The 19,144-nt window shown below is 45.2% G+C and overlaps 1 protein-coding gene across 1 annotated transcript in view; it reads left to right on the top strand.

The window, feature by feature from the left end:
- The window catches only part of DNAH11 (dynein axonemal heavy chain 11), a 376,413-nt gene that overhangs the window by 319,115 nt on the left and 38,154 nt on the right, over positions 1-19,144 (top strand). Inside the window, exons 71-74 of the mRNA XM_040352802.1 lie at positions 10,351-10,473; positions 11,741-11,934; positions 12,288-12,436; positions 17,700-17,827. Coding sequence (XP_040208736.1) covers positions 10,351-10,473; positions 11,741-11,934; positions 12,288-12,436; positions 17,700-17,827 — 594 coding nt within the window. The remainder of the gene's footprint in view (positions 1-10,350; positions 10,474-11,740; positions 11,935-12,287; positions 12,437-17,699; positions 17,828-19,144) is intronic.

Below are 19,144 nucleotides of genomic sequence, written 5' to 3'. Positions count from 1 at the left end.
TGCAGCTCCGAACCAGATAAAGGGGAAATTCCAGCAGAGGCTTGCCTGATTTGCGGTAATAAGTCCCTTTGTAACAATAGAAAGTTCCCAGATGACAAGATGGTGTCAGGGGGACTGAGAGACCCTGAATCTCCGTACATGCGGGAAAGAGCATCCGGCTTGGTGTTTTTTGACCCTGGCCTGTATGTGATATGAAAAGAGAATCTCGTAAAAAAAAGTGCCCATCTGGCCTGGCGTGGTTTAAGTCTCTTGGCCACCTTCAGGTACTCGAGATTCTTGTGGTCAGTGTAAATTAAAATTGGGTGCGCTGCGCCCTCCAGGAGGTAACGCCACTCCTCCAGAGCGGCCTTTATTGCCAACAACTCTCGGTCCCCGACGTCATAATTTCTTTCTGCTTCAGACAACTTACGGGAGAAGTAAGCAACGGGGTGTAACAGAGCTTTGGGGCCCTGTCTCTGCGAAAGAACTGCCCCAACCGCGGTTTCAGACGCATCCACCTCAAGAATGTATGGCAAACTCGCGTCGGGGTGTCTGAGAATGGATGCCGAAGTGAACAAGTTCTTCAGGGTTTCAAAGGCTGTTTGGGCTTCTGTAGTCCAGCGGAAACGAGCAGTCTGTTTGGTCAAATCCGTTATAGGAGCAATGATGCTGGAGAAAGCTCTGATGAATTTCCTATAAAAATTCGAGAAGCCGACAAATCGCTGAACGCCCTTTCGGTCCGTAGGTGCTGGCCAGTCAAGAATCGCTGAGACCTTCTGGGGGTCCATCTCAACGCCTTTTATGGAAATTATAAGCCCCAGGAACTGTATACTTGAGCGTTCGAACTCGCATTTATCGGGTTTGGCATACAGTCCGTGGGTTCGGAGACGCTCAAGTACATTCCTGACGTGTAGCCGGTGTTTTTCCAGAGAAGGGGAGAAGATCAGGATATCGTCCAGATAAATGATGACAAAGAGGTCCAGGTAGTCTCTAAAAATGTCATTCACGAAGTGTTGGAACGTTGCTGGGGCGTTACAGAGCCCGAAGGGCATGACTAAATATTCGAAGTGCCCGAAACGGGTACGAAAAGCGGTTTTCCACTCATCCCCTTCACGTATGCGGACTAAGTTGTAGGCCCCACGGAGGTCTAGTTTGGTAAAGACAACCGCGGACCCAAGACGTTGAAACAGTTCAGGCACCAAGGGGAGAGGGTACCGGTTCTTAATTGTTATCTTATTAAGTTCCCGATAGTCCACACAAGGGCGAAGGGAATGGTCTTTTTTTTCCACAAAAAAGATGCCTGCTCCCGCGGGTGATGTGGATGGGCGGATGAACCCCTTCCTCAGACTTTCATCGATGTATGTTTTTAAAGTCTCTAGTTCAAGTCCTGTTAAGGGAAAGATCCTTCCGAAGGGAACTTCAGCACCTGGAAGGAGTTCAATGGGGCAATCGTAGGCCCTGTGTGGTGGAAGGGTCTCAGCCCCCTTCTTGCTGAAAACATCCAGGTAGTCGTGGTAAGCTTCTGGAACAGATTGACGGGTCTCGATGTCGAAGTCCATACAAAGTAAAGGCAGAGGAGGAGGTGACCCTTGTAAGCAGTGCTGTCGGCAGAACAGAGAACCGAAACTGACCTTGCCCGTGGTCCAGTCAATCTGCGGGTTGTGAATTTGAAGCCATGGTACCCCCAGTATGACAGGAAACAGGGGAGAGTGAATCACATCTAGGCATAGCAATTCATGGTGATTTTCAGCAATGGTGGTGGGTAGAGGCTGGGTTTCTCGGGTGACTGGTCCGGATTTTAGCACCGAGCCATCCGCTAGGTAAACAGAGAGTCCGGTAGTCCTGGGACGAAGAGGGATCCGATGCTTGATGGCGAAAGACTGGTCCAAAAAGCAGCTGCAGGCCCCTGAGTCAATTATAGCGCTGACTTGGATGGACTCTCCTGGAAGCTGGAAGAGAATAGGAATAGCCAGATGAGCGGAGTTACTTGGCAGAACAGGTAGGTGAACGGAAGACATGGACAGACACTTACGAAGTTTGGCAGGACAGGTCCTCACGTAGTGCCCGGCCTCTCCGCAATACAGGCATAAGTTGTTGACCCTGCGGCGTTGTCGTTCTTCGGGCGTCAGGGAAGGACGGAGGAGACCCAACTGCATGGGCTCTGAGGTGTCAGGAACAGATGAGGCTGAAGGAACCGGAGGAACTATACTGGAAACGGGAGGCACCCGTGGCAGCATCCAGACCGGACGAGATGGGGTAGTGGTCCTTTCCGTTCGGCGCTCCCTCAGGCGCCGATCGATCTGGATGGTCAGGTTAATTAATGCCTCCAGGGTCCCTGGAACCCCTACCCGGGCCAGTTCGTCCTTCAGTGGCTCAGAAAGACCAAGGCGGAATTGGTAGCAGAGGGCCGAGTCATTCCAGGTTGTGTCTGAGCTCCATCTGCGAAACTCGGACACATAGTCCTCTGCTGGTCTGCGACCCTGTTGCAGGGCGTGCAAAGCGGCCTCCGCGGAGGCGGCCTGGTGAGGGTCCTCATACAGCAGAGACATGGCTTGGAAAAAGGTAGTAACATTGTCAAGTGATGGATCTTTGTTTTCCAGGAGGCGATGGGCCCAAGCTTGCGGTTCGCCAGACAGCAGTGAGATGGCGAAACCCACTTTAGTGGCTTCTAACGAAAAGGTCCGTGGCTGCAGAGCAAAGTACAGTTCGCAAGCATTGCGGAAGGCCCGGTATCTACTACGTTCACCCGCGAACCTCTCGGGCATAGGGACTTTGGGTTCGGGCGGCAGCATGATCACGGATGGGGAAGCAGATGCCCCAGAAGCCGCTGCAGAGGTGGTGGGAGTAGATAGAGCCTGGACACGATTCTCCAAACGCGTGTAGCCTTCTTGTAAGGTTCGGACGGCCTGGGTCAGTCCCTCAAGATGGCGGCAAAGTTCCTGCATAGGATCCACTCCCTGCGCGGGCTCGGACATGGCTGTCCGGTACTGTCACGTACCTCAGAGGGTGAGCCCGACGTGCAGGAAGTGGCAGCCGTTACTCCTCTGATTCCGGGACCCCTGATAGAGTAGACAGGAGGAACGGAAATGCAGAGTCGCACAAGCGCCTGGAGAGACGCTGATGCAGGGGCTGTTGGTTGCTTCTGCAGGATCTGATGGAGTCTCTGGAAGGCAGGTGCAGCCTGGCAAGTAGCAGACCGGTGGGAAGAGGTCTGGAAGATCAAGCAGCAACAAGTCCCAGAAGACAGTGCAAGTCCCAGAAGCCGGAGAGAAGCTGGACCAGCCGATCAGGCGCAGGAAGGTCAGGATGGTAGAGGGGTCGTCAAGCCGGGTCAGTAACAGGCGGGCGGCAGAGTACCAGGGATGAGGCAGAGGGATGGTCGGAGCAAGCCAAAAGGTCAGGGCAGGCGGAAGACAGGATCAACAGGAACAAGCCGGGTATCAGGATCAGGATTCAAGCAGGGGTAACAGGTACTGGCAGGTTCAGGAGACACTTCAGACCGGACAGCAAGGGGCCAGACTCCCAGGACGCCTTAAGTACCTTGTTTTGGCGCCGAATTGCCGTTTGCACGTGCCCGTGCGCCGTTGCCGCCGGTGCGCGTGCCCGTGCGCGCCGTTGCCGCCGGTGCGCGTGCCCGTGCGCGCCGTTGCCGCGATTGCGCGTGCCCCGCGCGCGCCGATGCGCCGCTAGCGCCATCTGGTGGCTGAGGTATTTCATGACACTCTCCCAGTAGGCCAAGGGATTGTCATTGCAATGCCCTTGTCATGTCTAATCCCACCAGATACCCGGCCATCTAGTGACAGAAAAGAGAAGTGCAGCAATTCCAGAATTAGGGCAAAATCAATTGACCTCCCATCAGTTGGCCAAGGAAACTATCACTTGGCAAATAAATTTACTAGCAGCCCTGCCTAAACATCAGGGTGCTACACACCCAAAAGTGGAACTTCCGTTTTAAGTACTTGTGACCCCCTGAAATGCCACATGTGGCATGTCATTTTTTTGGGGGGTAGCGGGTACCTAGTTTTCACCGGTACCCAGCTCCCACTTCCTCTCCTGGTGCTGCAGCGCCGACCAGAAGTTCACCTCTCCCTGCAATCTTCTGGGACATGTCACAGGTCCCAGAAGATTGCCCAGCAATTCAAAACACGCAGTGCAGCTCGCGCCCGGCTGTAAAGCCACAGTTGGATGCCCACACTTGCAATGCCAGCACCGCAGAGAGGAGGGGGAAAGAATCGATGCTTCGGGCAGCTGGATCCTGGGACAGGTGAGTGTCTGTTTATTAAAAGTCAGCAGCTATACTTTTTGTTTAAATGGGTGGAACGTTTTAAGCTCTGCTGATTTCCATCATCCAATTATGTGCAAGCAAAAATGCTGTTTATCTTTCCTCCTTGCATCTGATTGGGTATTCTTTACAAAGTAAAGTGTCACCACATTTAATAGGCTCTGGGAAAATTGAGGGCAACTGCCCTCCAATGTGAACAGTCTATTTGCTTTTAAAAAAGCACCCTTCACTAGAAGGTAACAAAATATCTCAAGCCCTCGTTCACAAGGGCACACCTATCCATGCACACATGAGAAGAGCCATCTTTAACCACGTGGTATGCACAGGTGTTCCATGCATACGTAGGCAGGCAGTCCCATTCATGTCTGTTTGGGACACAGCGGTTTCACGGACACAGCTGCTAGCCCCAGTTTGGCAGCTGTGCAGGTGCGAGTCCCTAAATGCAGACAAATATAATGGGGTTGATTTACATTCTGTAAGTGCAGTTGGTCCAGAGCTTAGTATATGAGCAGAAACACTTCTGACTTCCATCATCCAATCATGTGCAAGCAAAAATGCTGTTTTTTTTTCCTTGCACATGATTGGGTACTCGTTGCAAAGTGAAGCCTTACCTTGTTTACTAAGCTCTGGAGCAACTGCACTTGCAGAGGGCAACTTTTCAAAGTGCACAGTCTATTTGCCTTTAGTAGATCAACCCCAATGTATCACTTACAGTAAGAACCCTTGTAACTAAATTTTATGTAATATAACACTTACCTACAGTGTGAGGAAATAATACTTCATTCATTGTACTGTGTAATGTCGCTTACCTCCACTGATATACTATAGTACTAACTGTGTTGTAATAGATCACTTACCTCTAGTGTGTGGAAATATTTAATTAACTGGACTGTGTAATACTAATTGAGAAGTTCTTCAGAGGAACCGATGGAGCATCATACCGGGATTAGTCAGAGACTGATGTTCGATAATGAATGCAGAGATTTTTGGAGCTGTTATTCATTACAGCTGATAAGACCCATATTTTTTTTCAATAGATTTTTATTAAGTATTATAAACATGCCCATAACATCAAGCCATCATTTGGTTTCATAGTGCAGCTTATGTTCAAAAGAACAAAACGTACAGTATGTGTTTAACAGAGACCCAAAAGTTCACACAAGTGCAAAACAACATGTAGGCTTCGATACAATACAATAAAATGGAATGAAATGGAAAAACAGTCCCACCAATAAAGGTATTAAGGCAAAAACCCAAGTGTCAGTAGACACAGCATATTCGGCATATAAAATCGAAATGAGTGCACATGGCTCTATCAAAAAATACCATCCTGTATTAAAAAAAACTGTGGGAAACCCCCGGTTGTCAAAAGGACAGCGGCGAGGCTGCAGGCTTGAAGCTGACTAAACACAAAAAGGAGAAATATTAAAGCCGACCATAGATGGATCGATTTTCTTGTGGTTGCAGGAATGAAAATTGCTCAATAGTGATGGACAAACATCCGACGGGACAGTGAGCGAACGCTAACCGCGAACTTTCGCAAATGTCCGCGAACCGCAAGTTCGCGGCGGGCCCCATTGACTTTAATGGCAGGCAAATATTAAAAACCTGCAGGTCATATTTGCAGCCACAAAATACCTACTACCTGTGCACAAATAGTCCCACAACATGGACACTGACCTACCAGAAGTATTAAGTGAAAAACCGGATACAGAAATGTTGGCCATAACAGGCCCCAAAAATTAACCCACAGGCCTTCACCTGACAGCAAACAACCTTGTATTCTGTGGCTGGTGGTACATTAGGCATTGTAACAGCACTGGTGAATGGAGTGAACCACAACTGTGGTTAGCAAGGAATTCAATGCGATTCTCTATCCGAGAACTCAGTATTAGGCCCCAGGCGTCACTCCTTACAACAGGAGTTTGGGGGATCTATACATCATCTCTGTGTCACATAAAGAAAGGCGTTAAGCTACTAAGCATGGACGCATTACAACAACCGACCAAGGCTTAGCGTTTAAAATTAGTTCATGGTCAATATCCCAATACACCACTACATGCAGGTGATTATCAGTAAGGGACACCAGGCGTCACTCCTAGCAACAGGAGTTTGGGGGTTCTCTACATCATACCAACCTTAGCATGAAGAGATGTATTTAGGCAACTAGGGGAGATGCTATGAAATAGCATCAACCCCTAGCATAGAAAAGTTAGCGCAAACAAATTCAACAATTAGGACAAGGCCTATAAGTATTTTATACTTCTGTCAAGCACGTAGTAAATTGTATTTGTAGTAACAAGTATTAATTGCATACGAGAGATAGTGTGGCTCAGGTACTTTGAGGATACACGTATAATACACAAGTTGCTCTGGCAACTAGTAGAAATGTATGAGAGGCAATATAGCTCAGATACTTTGAGAGTACATATAGTATTAGTAGTAACAAGTATTAATTGCATATAAGAGGCAATATAGCTTAGGTACTTTGAGAGTACATATAGTATTTGTAGTAACAAGTATTAATTGCATATGAGAGGCAATATAGCTCAGGTACTTTGAGAGTACATATAGTATTAGCCCATGGCCACAGGCGTTCACCTGACAACAAACAACTTTGTATTCCGTGGCTGGTGGTACAATAGGCATTCACCGGATACATGGCCCAAAAATTAGCCCACAGGCGTTCACCTGACAGCAAACAACCTTGTATTCTGTGGCTGGTGGTACATTAGGCATTCACCGGCTACAGAAGTAAGTGTCGGCCATTACAGGCCCAAAAATTAGCCCGCGGCCACAGGCGTTCACCGGACAGCAAACAACTTTGTATTCAGTGGCTGGTGGTATATTAGGCATTCAACGGATACAGAAGTAAGTGTCGGCCATTATAGGCCCCAAAAATTTGCCCACGCCACAGGCGTTCACCGGACAACAAACAACTTTGTATTCTGTGGCTGGTGGTACATTAGGCATTCACCGGATACAGAAAAAAGTGTCGGCCAGTACAGGCCCAAAAAATGAGCCCACATGCGTTCACCTGAATTTGAATGAAACATGGTCTACTGGTCACATGTGTTGAATTCCTCCGAGATCCATGCTTCATTCATTTTTATAAATGTGAGATAGTCAACACTGTTGTGAGCTAGGCGAATGCGCTTATCGGTCACAACCCCCCCTGCTGCGCTGAACGTCCTTTCAGACAGGACACTGGACGAGGGGCAAGCCAATAGTTCCATTGCAAATTGTGCAAGCTCTGGCCAGAGGTCAAGCCTGCCCACCCAGTAGTCCAGGGGTTCATCACTTCTCAGTGCGTCCACATCGGCCGTTAACCCGATGTAGTCGGACACCTGTCGGTCTAGGCGTTCCCTGATGCTGGATCCGGAGGACAGCTAACGATGGGTCGGCTGAAAGAATGATCTCATATCATTAGTGACCAAGACATCTTCAAACTGCCCTCTTCTTGCAGGGGCTGTTGGATTGGCACCCAAAACTGTTTCTGTGTGAGTGGAAATTCCTCTGCCAGCAGCTGCAAAAGCAGAATGCAGCATTTCTCCAAGCAAGGCCTGGAAGTGCTGTATTCTGATAGCCCTCTGACATTTCTGCCATGTTTTCTTTGTATCGGGGGTCTAAGTACGTTGCCACACAGTACTGGTCCTTGTCCTTTATGCTTTTTATATTGGTGTCCCTCTTAACACTGGAGCATGAAGGCCCCCATTTGCACTAAACTGGAAGCGCTGTACTGGCCTGGCTCCTGCTCATCATCCACGATAATGTTGTCCTCGTTCTCCTCCCCCATCCACGGACAACAACAGGGATCCCAGAAAGGTTTAAAGCATGCTCTTCTTGCTCCTCCTCCTCCGCCCCGGCACCATCCTCCTCTGACTCCTCTTCAGACTCCCATTGTTGACTTGTCTCAGGTGGAGTAGACCCCCTTGGGAATTCATCCAGCATTGCGACTTCCTCATCTTCCTGCTCCTGCTCCTCGACGGCTTGATCAATGACACGACGCAATGCGCACTCCAGAAAGAAGGCGTAAGGTACGATGTCACTGATGGCGCCCTAGCTGCGACTGACCAGTTTGGTGATCTCATCAAATGGCCGCAGAAGTCTGCATGAGTCGCGCATGAGCAGCCACTGGCGCGGTGCAAAAAAAACAAGCCTGAACCTGTCCTGCCGCAGAGTTTGTACTGGTAGTCGTTAGGCTGCTCCAGCAGAAATGTGCAGTTATCAAGTATATACAATGTTGAGTTCCATCGTGTCGGGCAGTCACAAACAAGACGTCTGACTGGCAGGTTGTGTCGCCGCTGAATGTCAGCAAGGCGAGCCATGGCCGTGTAAGATCTTCTGAAATGGGCCGAGATTTTCCTGGCCTGCCGCAAGACGTCCTGGAGCCCAGGGTATATTGGCAATGAATCGATGCACGACCAAGTTCAGGGTGGGTGCCATGCATGGCACGTGTGTAATTTTGCCCTGTTTCAGTGCGCTCAGCAGATTTGCACCGTTGTCGCACACCACTTTACCAACTGTCAAATTGAGCGGTGTTAGCCACTGATCTGCCTGTGAACGCAAAGCTGAAAGGAGTGCAGGACCAGTGTGGCTCTTGTCTTCCAGGCACAACAGACGCAGCACAGCATGGCAACGTCTCACCTGGCATGTCGAATAGGTTCTGGGGATCTTGGGCTGCGCAGCGGAAGAGACGGTAGCATCGGAAAATGAGGAGTCAGCCGAGGAGGAGAGGGAGGATGGAGTAGGAGGAGGAGGAGGAGAAGGAGAAAAAGAGGCAGGCCTGCATGTAATCCGTGGTGGTTAAACCAAATCTACATGGGTGCCACGGTTTACATGCTTGACAGCCGTCATAAGGTTCACCCAGTGGGCAGTGAAATTTATATACCTTCCCTGCCCGTGTTTGCTAGACCAGGTGTCTGTGGTCAGATGTATCTTGGCACCGACACTGTGTGGCAGAGATACATTCACTTGCCGCTGAACATGGCCATATAGCTCTGGAATGCCCTTCTGTGAAAAAAAATGATTTCCTGGAACCTTCAATTGTGTAGGTGGCAGCCATGCCATAGCTCCGAAAGCAATGATCAGTGGCACACCGCAGAAATTTAGATATGCAGGAGGGTACGTGGTCTGCCAGGACCCAACTCCTGGGCAGAACCCGTTGGCACATCTCTGCATATTGGCAGTGTGCACCCCCCCCCTTCCATCTTCTTTTGCCCATGGCAGCACGGAGGGGCAGAGCCACCTAAGAGTTCTGCTTTAACACACTCCCTGTCCAAGTGTAACACATTTCAATCTCTGTACTGTATGGAGGGGCAGTGTTATCCTAGGACAGAACATGCCCCCCCGTCAATCTTCTTTTGCCCATGACATAGAGGGGAGGGATTCTGTATTCCTTAGAGATAGCTAGGATTAATGCTCACAGGATTTTTGGTAGGTATGTTTTGCACTTATTAAAAAAAGATATAACAGACTGATAATGTATACTTTGTTTATCCTCAATAAAAACCTTTAATTGTAAAAAAAACAAAAAAACAGAGTGCTTTCTATGGTTCATTGATTGGAAGTTCAGTGTTAGGCTGCTTTCACACTGAAATCGCCGGCCATTAGTGGTAAAGCAGCGCTTTACAGTTGTTTAGGCCAATCCTTTCCCCGCCGCTAGCAGGGTGCTTTTAACCCCAAAGTAGGAGGGAAAAAATGCCTGTGTTGTGGCGTTTCCGAAACGCTTTTCAGGCACTTTGGAAGTGCTGCCTATTTATTTCAATGGGCAGGGCGTTTTGGAAAAGCTGTGTACAGCGCTCCCAAACCACCCCAAAGATGCTGCTTGCAGTACTTTCCCTAACATCCCGCAAGCACACAGCGCCAGTGTGAAAAGACACAATGAAATGAATGGGAAGCGGTTTTCAGGCGCACTTTAGAGGCTATTTCTAACGCTAAAATGCCTGAAAACTGCTTCAGCGTGAAAGGTTTACGTTGTGATAGTTTACTTTTTTCCTATACAACACCAAAATTATTACAAATTTTTCTTTGAATAGTATAACTTATTTCAGAGGTATATTAATTTTTTTTTCTTTTTAACACTGAAGATTCTTCTGAAATTAAAGGAAATTGACTCAGTTGAACTGGACTTTCTCTTACGGTTTCCAGTGGACCATGTTTATCAGAGCCCTGTTGACTTTTTGTCTGTTCAATCATGGAGTGCAATCAAGGTATTTGTATGATTAAGAATGTTTGTCAGGGAAACATGCTTCCTTAATAGTGTTTTCTTTTTGTTAGTTTGATAATCTTTTAAGCATATGTATCACCCATCCCTTGTTATATCCCAAGTTTAGAAAAAGCCTGCATATTGAATGTGACATGCCCATGCCTTTCATTAGTCTCAGACTTGCCATCAAAGAGGCCAAGTTGCTTATGGCACAATTGATAAAGCAGTGTATAAGCAGTTCATAATGTGAGATAGGGGGTCATCATCTTTCCATACTGTAAAGCTTAACAACCTGTTTCTGATTTTCAAGGACCATAACAATTTATTCAGGAAATGTTGTCTCTGAAAATGTTTCTTCATAGCATAAATAACCACCTGTATCATAATATTTTGGTCGGATTCAGTTTCCAAAACCTTTAATGCTTCACATGCTATATTAAATAATTTTTTATGGACTCATGAAAAACGTAATGCCAAATAAAACATGTAAAAAAATGGGTGTTTATATAATGTCCCCTAGTTCTTATAGCCAATCAAATACCAGCTTTCAATAGTCTCTAATTTATAACATCAAAGAGGTCACTGTGGTAAAGCACACAACTGATTTTGGCCTTATGGCATTAAATATTTCCCAGAATTGACTGACACAGCTTGTTTGGATACAGGTCCTAATTACGTATATAGCTTGAATAAGACAGACACCAAGAGGTGTGATTAATTTATGTCAGATTGTATATATTTTACCCAGGCATGTTGGAAAACATTTTCTAGAGGTGATAGTATCGGAACATTGTATCTTGCAATTGCCCTGGAAGATAACATTTTTGGCCATGTGTTAATCTTGCCACCAGTATTGGCATAATATTTGGTGCAATGATCGTCTGTGGCAGGATTATTACCGAGCTTGAAGATTAGGAGCTAGGTTTATGCTTTGACCAAAGTTGACAGAAAATTATGTTTTAGTTTAGAGTAGGAATATTTTTTTTGGGGTGTGATAAATTTAGCATTTTGGGTATGATATGCATGCAACAGCATGTCTTACTAATTTTGTCTTCTTGTATCTTTCTGCATTGAGCAGCTAGAATATTAAAACAATATAAGCATCTGTGGCAAATGTGTATGGGTGACTGTAATTCACTCTCCAATATTTTAGAAATCCGTGCAATTAGGAATTTAGAAGCAACACTCTTTATGCCAATATTTAGAAGCTCTAAAATGTGTCATATGTGTCTATTTATGAATCCTGTACTTATCGGTCTAATCTAATGCAGATGATTTCTACACTGGAAGAATTCAATGGATTAGAGAGAGATGTAGAAGGATCAGCAAAACGATGGAAAAAAATGGTGGAGTCAGAGTGTCCGGAAAAGGAGATACTTCCACAAGAGTGGAAAAACAAGAGCTCTTTACAGAAACTAATTATATTAAGAGCAATGCGCCCAGACAGAATGACCTACGCCATCAGGTTTGGCTTTATTCCTAGTTTTTTTTCTTCGTGTTTTTGTTTTTTTGTGCAGATTTTTTGTGTATTCAGATTAAATTTCTGTTTGCAACAAAAGAGAACAAAAAAAATGCATATTTTTTTACAGTCATTCTTACTTCCATGAGAGGGAGCTGATGCTTGATTCTGGATTGTTGAGATCTAAGCATGGCCTGTGGTAGTAGACATTACTTTTTTATGCCACAATAAGCTTTATACTAAAATACCATGTATACAGAACCTGTCATGTTATCCTTTTTTTCTTTTTATTTTTTTTTTATTAAATTCTGTTTCCTCATTGTTAAGAAGTTCTTACAATGGTTTTTACACTTCAACAGAAATTTTCTGGAAGAGAAACTTGGGTCAAAGTACGTGGAAGGGGCAAGGCCAGATCTGGCCAAATCCTTTGAGGAAACCAGTCCAGCCACACCTGTTTTCTTCATCCTGTCTCCTGGTGTCAACCCACTGAAAGATGTTGAAACTCTAGGTAAATGTCATCCATTTCACATAGCAAAAGGGTTTAGCTGCTGTGTTCATTAACATTTGCTATCAATGCGTTTATACCAGTTATGTATGTGTGGGCTCATATACATGGATCTGCTCCATGTTATTTAGGTTCTGTTCACCACACAGTAAACAAACCTAAAAACAGCACTTCATACCTGGGCTTATTCAGTAATCCTTTTGAAAATTGGTGATGATATGGAATAAACCATGTCAGCCAAGATAGTACAAAAATTTCCCTGATTGAATGCCCTTGGTTACTGTACATTGGACATTGCTTTCTGCCTTAATGAGGAAGCCTTGTAGTATTCATTAGACAAGGTAAGCAAGAGATGTGTCCATGAACATTCTGAGTGACCATTGATTCTGACTTTTAGAGTCTGTAATTTACAGTGCTTTGAAAAAGTATTCATAACCCTTGAGATTTTCCACATTTTCTCATGTTACAACCAAAAACCTAAATGTATTTTATTGGGATTTTATGTGATAGACCAACACAAAGTGGCACATAATTGTAAAGTGGAAGGAAAATGATAAATGGTTTTCCAAATATCTGAAAAGTGTGGCGTGCATTTGTATTCAGCCCCCTTTACTCTGATACCCCTAACTAAAATGTAGTGGAACCAATTACCTTCAGAAGTTACCTAATTAGTAAATAGAGTCCCACTGGTCGTTATTTAATCTCATTGTAAATATAGCTGTTCTGTGAAGCCCTCAGAGGTTTGTAAGAGAACCAGAGAGAGCGCCAAGGAGCACACCAGACAGGTCAGGGATAAAGTTGTGGAGAAGTTTAAAGCAGGGTTAGGTTATAAAAATATATCCCAAACTTTGAACATCTCACGGAGCACTGTTTAATCCATCATCCGAAATTGGAAAGAGTATGGCACAACTGCAAACCTACCAAGACATGGCCGTCCACCTAAACTGACAGGCCGGGCAAAGTGAACATCAACCACTCATGTACATATAATGTACATCGGTACTTTAAAGATGAATATCAAAGTAATGGCAGCAGCTCCTGCCACAACCGAGATATCCATATTTTCTGTGAGCGGTCCTGTAAACGATAACAGTGGTCTCCACTGCAGATTCACCGCAAGATCACCGTTGTCGGCGGCGGGAGAGGGTCCTTCTCGCTGCTAGGCTGGAATACGAGTGAGGGCAAGATGGCCCCCACCCGTCTCAATAGCATAGCAGGGCGGAAGCGACGTCAAAATGTCACTTCCGCCCATGCTTCTTAAAGAGACATTTTTCTGTTGTCATTTTTTCAAATCACAATTTTTTTTTTTTTATTGCATTTTAGTCTAAATATGAGAACTGAGGTCTTTTTTACCCCAGATCTCATATTTAAGAAGACCTGTCATGCCTTTTTCTATTACAATGGATGTTTACATTCCTTGTAATAGGAATAAAAGTGACCCATTTTTTTTTTAAACAGTGTAAAAATAAATAAGAAAACAAAAAAAAATATTTTTAAAGCACCCCGTCCCGACGACCTCACGAGCAGAAGCGAACGCATACATGAAAACGATGTTCAAACCGCATATGTGAGGTATCGCCGCAATCGTTAGAACGAGAGCAATAATTCTAGCCCTAGACCTCCTCTGTAACTCAAAAGATGCAACCTATAAAATATTTTAAACGTCGCCTTGAAGCGTGACATGTTGGGTATCATTTTACTTGGCGTAACATTATCTTTCACAATATAAAAACATTGGGCTAATTTTACTGTTGTCTTTTTTTATTCAAAAAAGTGAATTTCTTTCAAAAAAGTGCGCTTGTAAGACCGCTGCGCAAATACGGTGTGACAAAAAGTAATGCAACGACCACCATTTTATTCTCTAGGGTGTTAGAAAAAATATATATAATTTTTGGGGGTTCTAAGTAATTTTCTAGCAAAAAAAACTGCTTTAATCTTGTAAACACTGAGTCTGAAAAACAGGCAAGGTCCTTAAGTGGTTAATCAGAGAAGCAGTCAAAAGGCCCATGGTAACTCTGGAGGAGCTGCAGAGATCCACAGCTCAGGTGGGAGAATCTGTCCACAGGACAACTATTAGTTAAGCTCTCCACAAATCTGACCTTTATGGAAGAGTGGCAAGAAGAAAGCCATTGTTGAAAGAAAGCCATATGCTGTCCCATTTGCAGTTTGCGAGAAGCCATGTGGGTGACACAGCAAACATGTGGAAGGTGATGCTCCAGTCAAATGAGACCAAAATTGAACTTTTTGGCCTTAAAACAATTTGACTGAAAACTAACACTGCACATCACCCTGAACACACCATCCCCACACATGGTGGTGGCAGCATCATGTTGTGGGGAAGCTTTTCTTCAGCAGGGACAGGGAAGCTGGTCAGAGTTGATGAGAAGTTGGATGGAGCCAAATACAGGGCAATCTTAGAAGAAAACCTGTTAAAATCTGCAAAAGACTTGAGAATAGGGTGGAGGTTCACCTTCCAGTAAGACAGTAACCCTAAACATGCAGCCAGAGCTATAATGGAATGGTTTAGATCAAAGCATATTCATGTGTTAGAATGGCCCAGTCAAAATCCAGACCTAAATGCAATTGAGAATCTGTGGCAAGACTTGAAAATTGCTGTTCACAGACGCTCTCCATCCAATCTGACAGAGCTTGAGCTATTTTTAAAAGAAAAATGGGCACAATGTTTACTCTCCAGATGTGCAAAGCTGGTAGAGACATCCCCAAAAAGACTTGCAGCTGTAATTGCAGCGAAAGGTGGTTCTACAAAGCATTGACTCGAGGGGGGGGGGGGTCGTCGGGCTGAATACAAATGCACTCCACACTTTTCAGATATTAATTTGTAAAAAAATTGTAAACCATTTATTATTTTCCTTCAACTTCACAATTATGTGCTAATTTGTGTTGGATTATCACATAAAATCCCAATAAAATACATGTACAGTATTTTCCGGCGTATAAGAGGACCCCCTAATTTTCCAGGAAAAATTTTGATTTTGGGATATACTCACTGTATAAGACTACCCCCTTCTTACTGTCTTTCTGGAAGCTGAGGGGGAGCCAGAACCGCTGACAGAAACAGGCTTTTTCAAATCTCACTGTGCCATTACATTACATGCCTCACTGTGCCATTACATTACATGCCCAGACTGTGCCATTACATTACTCATTGTGCCATTACATTACATGCCCAGACTGTGCCATTACATTACTCACTGTGCCATTACATTACATGCCCAGACTGTGCCATTACATTACATGCCCAGACTGTGCCACTGTGCCATTACATGCCCCCACATTGCCATTGTGCCATTACATGCTCCCACATTGCCATTGTGCCATTACATGCCCCCACATTGCCATCACTTGCCCCTCACATTGCCATTGTGCCATTACATGCCCCCACATTGCCATTGTGCCATTACATGCCCCCACATTGCCATCACTTGCCCCTTACATTGCCATTGTGCCATTACATGCCCCCACATTGCCATTGTGCCATTACATGCCCCCACATTGCCATCACTTGCCCCCACTGTGCCTGAACTTGTTGCCCCCCCCCCCCCCCCAGTGCAATAACACTCACTTTTTTCCCCAGCGCTGACAGTGTCCCATGCTGCGATCGCGATCGTGAATGATTTCAAAGCCGCGCCTTCACTGCAGAGTGTTCTGTGATAGGATGAACAAAAATCTTCCCAGCAGCGCCTCTGTTATGTTTCCCGCCTATCACGGACGTCTTCTCATCTCGTCCGAGGATGAGAAGGCATCTGTGATAGGAGGAACAAAGAACAGAGGCGTTGCTGGGAAGATTTTTGTTCATCCTATCACAGAACACTCTGCAGTGAAGGCGCGGCTTTGAAATCATTCACGATCGCGATCGCAGCATGGGACACTGTCAGCGCTGGGGAAAAAAAGTGAGTACTGAGACTGTACCCGGCGTATAAGACGACCCCCGACTTTGGATGCATTTTTTTGCATCCAGAAAGTCGTCTTATACGCCGGAAAATACGGTATGTTTTTAGTTGTAACATGACAAAATGTGGAAAATCTCAAGGTGTATGAATATTTTTTCAAGGCACTGTAGCTACTAAGTTGATGCATTTTTAACATTGGTATTATTATTATTATTATACAGTGCCAACCGTTTGTGCAGTGCTTTACAATTTACAATACAGTTCAAGACAAGAGAGAAAGTGAGGCTATGCTCATGAGAGCTTATAATCTGAGGCCTCGTACACACGACCGTTTTCCTCGGCAAAATCCATCAAGGAAATTGGTGGCAGAGCTCTTTTGCAGAGGAAAACGGTCGTGTGTATGTTTTTCGTCGAGAAAACTGTTGTGGATCTCGACGAGAAAAAAAGAGAACATGTTCTCTTTTTTCTCGTCGGGAGTCTCAATTTCCTCGTCATGTTTCTCGTCTGGCTGGTTTACGACGAGAAACACATTCGTGTGTATGCTTAGAAACCCGCGCATGCTCAGAATAAAGTATGAGACGGGAGCGCACCTTCTGTAAAAGTAACGTTCGTAATGGAGATAGCACATTCGTCATGCTGTAACAGACTGAATAGCGCGAATCGTCTCTCACCAAACTTTTACTTAACACGCAGTAACGTGAGATTAGCAAATGCAGCCCCAAGGGTTGTGCCAGTGGAATCGAACTTCCCCTTTATAGTGCCGTCGTACGTGTTGTACGTCACCGCGTTTGAGAACGACGAGATTTTGTCTTGACAGTGTGAATGCAAAGAAAGCTTGACAAGATTCTCGACAAGCCTGACCTCGTCGAGGAAAATTACATTTCATTTACGACGAGATTCTCGGTCGTGTGTATGAGGCCTAATAGGAAAAAAAGAGAGTCAAATACATTGAAGTAGAGATTTCCAAAGGAAGAGCTCTGGAGAAATATTGTCAGGAACATGGGAAGAGGTGATGAGAGGGGTGGAGTAGATGGTTTTTACTGATATTTTGAGACAAAGTTGGTGATGTAGCTTGGGTCAGAGTTGTGCATGACTTTGCATGTAGTTAGGCTCTTGAATTGTATTTTCTGGATTAGGGAAAAAGCCAGTGAAGGGATTGGCAGAGAGGGGTGGTGAATGCAGAGCAGTAGGTGAGGTGGATGACAGAAGCATTCATGATAGACTGCAGAGGGGATAGTTTGTGCAGAGGTAGTACTGTCAAGGCAAGAAATAACAAGAGAGTGACCTTGGTGGTGTCTAGGGTTAAGAAGGGACTTGTGTTCTAACTTTTGGGTAATGTGTATTTCATTTCTTAGGAAAAAAACTTGGCTTCACAATTGATTCTGGAAAATTCCATAACATATCTCTGGGACAGGGGCAAGAGAAGATAGCAGAAGAGACTATGGAAAAAGCTGCAGAGCAAGGCCATTGGGTAATCCTGCAGGTAAGTGCAATACAGTGACTGCCTTAGCTGACTGTGAACTCTGATTGGTTCAAAACAGGTACAGAAAACAAAACAAAATAATAAACTTGTAATACTGTTTGTTGCTATTACATATATGCCACCATCCTATTCTTGTGTATGGCAGGGGTAGGCAACCTCTGCCCTCTAGCTGTGGTGCAACTACAAATCCCATCATGCCTCTGCCTCTAGGAGTTATGCCTGTAATTGTCAGGGTCTTGCAATGTCTCATGGGACTTGTAGTTTCACCACAGCTGGAGGGCCGAGGTACACTGCTGCTGGTAAACGGACGTTTAGGAGCAGTTGGGAGTTTTTTTTCAGCTGCCCCTGAACTCTCCTCTATGTTATCTTATCAGTACATGTACACAGGGTCGTTTATAGTCATTTATAGGCAGTTGAGTTTAGAAGCATTTTGTGGAAAGCTGAGCAATGCGGTCAGGACGGATGTTCAGAGGCATTTGAAACACCAAATGCCTGTAACAGCTTGTAAATGCAGTAACTCTCATTTAGCCACCTTTCATTTATAAGCATTTTTAATGTAGATACATTTTTGACTATTTAAAAAAAAAAAAAAAATTTTTTTTACAACGCTCCTAAACGCAAATGGGGCTAAATGCAGCATGTAAACGTGGAAAAACTGAAGTTTTTAAATGTCATTTACTAGCTGTCAAGTTAAATCGTTCAGGGGAGGTTGTAAACTGTCCTGTGTACATTAAGCCTAAAGGCAAAATATTGTCAGAGTATCCAGTATTAGGCCCCATGCACACGGGACGCCTGGGCAAACTCTGCTGAACACATTTTGCTGCGATTTTCACTGCGTTTTACCGCGTTTTCGGTAATAAGCGTTTAGTTAAGAAACATCATAAGACCCTCCCTAAGCTCAAAAAACAGTATTATTTAAGCATTTCAGACATTTTGTGAAACCCGAGTGAGTAGCAGCTGAGAGAGCAGCAGTGTACTTGTATTTAGCGTGTCACTTGCCACATCACCTGCCACAAGCTGCAGATTGTCCACTTGCCACGTCACCTGCCTTAAGTTGTGAACTGTCCACTTGCCACATCACCTGCCACAAGTTGTGAATTATCCACTTGTCACATCACCTGGCCATGCCACCTGCCACAAGTCGTGGATTGTCCACTGGCCACGTCACCTGGCCACATCACCTGCCATAAGTTGTGGATTGTTCACTGGCCACGTCACCTGCCACAAGTTGTGGATTGTCCACTGGCCACGTCACCTGCCACAAGTTGTGGATTGTCCACTGGCCACGTCACCTGCCACAAGTTGTGGATTGTCCAC

Source organism: Rana temporaria, chromosome 5 (assembly GCF_905171775.1).
Source record: "Rana temporaria chromosome 5, aRanTem1.1, whole genome shotgun sequence".
Lineage (NCBI taxonomy): Eukaryota > Metazoa > Chordata > Amphibia > Anura > Ranidae > Rana > Rana temporaria.
The sequence above is the reverse complement of the archived record's forward strand: the minus strand, read 5'-3'. Positions and strand labels throughout refer to the sequence as shown.